At 33.3% G+C, this 1,603-nt stretch overlaps 1 protein-coding gene across 2 annotated transcripts; it reads right to left on the bottom strand.

The window, feature by feature from the left end:
• Positions 1-10: 10 nt before the first annotated feature.
• LOC124895091 (putative cysteine-rich receptor-like protein kinase 20) lies at positions 11-1,598 on the bottom strand. 2 transcript variants are annotated; one of them, XM_047405553.1, is made up of 3 exons: positions 1,221-1,550; positions 685-895; positions 11-319 (listed from the first exon to the last, which is right to left on the bottom strand). In XM_047405553.1, the coding sequence occupies exons 1-3, from the start codon at positions 1,227-1,229 to the stop codon at positions 81-83; spliced, it is 459 nt and encodes a 152-aa protein (XP_047261509.1). In that variant the 5' UTR covers positions 1,230-1,550; the 3' UTR covers positions 11-80. The 2 variants fall into 2 exon arrangements, 1 of the variants encoding a protein (XP_047261509.1); XR_007051514.1 differs by adding an exon at positions 1,564-1,598 and having other exon boundaries at positions 158-319; positions 685-1,335.
• Between the last annotated feature and the right edge of the window lie 5 nt (positions 1,599-1,603).

Raw genomic sequence — 1,603 nt, 5'->3', positions numbered from 1 at the left:
CTGATCTTTTGTATTGACAAATAATGAAATATTATCCATGGCCAAAGGGGAGAAAAAAAGGGTAAACCATATAAAACTTACTATGTCCCAACTACCCTGCTAGTATTTCCTTGGCTTTGATCTACTCCAAAAATTTTTGCCATGCCAAAATCTGATATTTTTGGGTTCATTTCTGCATCTAATAATATATTGCTTGCTTTGAGATCACGATGTATAATTCTTAGTCGAGAATCTTCATGAAGGTAAAGTAATCCACGTGCTATTCCTCCAATAATCTTGTATCGTGTTGACCAGTTAAGTATCCTCTGTCGTTCGGGATCTATTCAAATTTCATAAGAAAAAAAAGGAAAAATAAGTTAGGATTATTCAAAAATTACTCCAGTATATATAATTAAAGAATAACGGAAAGCTTAGATGAAGTCAATCAGTACATTAACTAACAACTATACATTTCAACTTTGAGAATGAATATCTACCTCAACTCATCTCCATTGTGTCATAAGTTGAACAGTACAACTTAAAAATGATCATCGATACACCTTCAAAATTTATGCGTCACACAATATCTGGTGTCCACGACTTGAGGTGTTTAGATGCGCATTTCAAAGTTTGAATGTTTAGTTGTTAGTCGTTGAGGCCAAGTTATGATGTCTTATCTATATATAAATGAGGATTGAAACTAACCAAATAAAAAGTAGTCTAGGCTTTGGTTAGTGACATATTCATAGACAAGTATTTTTTCATCTCCCTCTAAGCAAAATCCAACTAGTCTCACTAAATTCCTGTGTTGAAGCTTTGCCACCACTAGAACTTCATTTTTGAATTCTTGTCCACCTTGTCCTGAACTTCTTGATAGCCTCTTAACTGCTACAACTTGTCCACTAGGAAATTTTCCCTGACCATAAATTAATAAGTCGGATCGAGGATCAGAGATCTATATCTTTCTATCAATAAATAATCTATTCAGAAATGATTATTGATCCTAATAACCAGTAGCTTCATTGAAAACGACAAATCACACTTTGAAAGAAGATTCCCTTACTAGATAATATAACTCCAACAATTTCTTTATTTTTAACGCCTCCTAATTTACAAGAATTAATCACTGTAATAGTCTTCGACGGTTATACGGGTATCCAAAGGACGAACGAGATGGATGTTTGGTGGGCTTTTGGTTTAATGTTCCTATTAAGCGGGCGCGGTTATTAACAAGAACTTACTGATTCCATCTTTTGGGTTCATACTAAGTACTTAAAAAGTTGCTCTTGCTACTCAACCGAAGACGTCAGGAAGGATCAATGCATGATTGCTCTGGTATTCTCCGCCAACCGCTAGCTATAACTCAATAAAATTAGTAGTGTAAATACAAAATTTGAAAACAAGTTGTAATTTTTTTTTGCAATAAAATCACTTCAATAAAAATGGGTTGCATAAATTGTAGCTTAATCAGGGACGCCTCAATAAAATTAATGATGGAAAGTCAATATTTGATAAAAAAAATCGTGGAACTTTTATTTAAATCACATCATAATGAGTAGAATTTGGTTCAAGTTATAACTTTACCTTATAGACATCCCCAAATCCACCTTCACCAATTTTATTA

Source organism: Capsicum annuum, unplaced genomic scaffold (genome assembly GCF_002878395.1).
Source record: "Capsicum annuum cultivar UCD-10X-F1 unplaced genomic scaffold, UCD10Xv1.1 ctg79819, whole genome shotgun sequence".
Lineage (NCBI taxonomy): Eukaryota > Viridiplantae > Streptophyta > Magnoliopsida > Solanales > Solanaceae > Capsicum > Capsicum annuum.
The sequence above is the reverse complement of the archived record's forward strand: the minus strand, read 5'-3'. Positions and strand labels throughout refer to the sequence as shown.

Bases quoted from the DNA above. Each gene is read 5' to 3' on its own strand.
- LOC124895091 (XM_047405553.1), bottom strand. The intron at 320-684 runs GTTAGTTTCAAT...AAATTTGAATAG, and splicing joins CCTAGACTACTTTTTATTTG to ATCCCGAACGACAGAGGATA.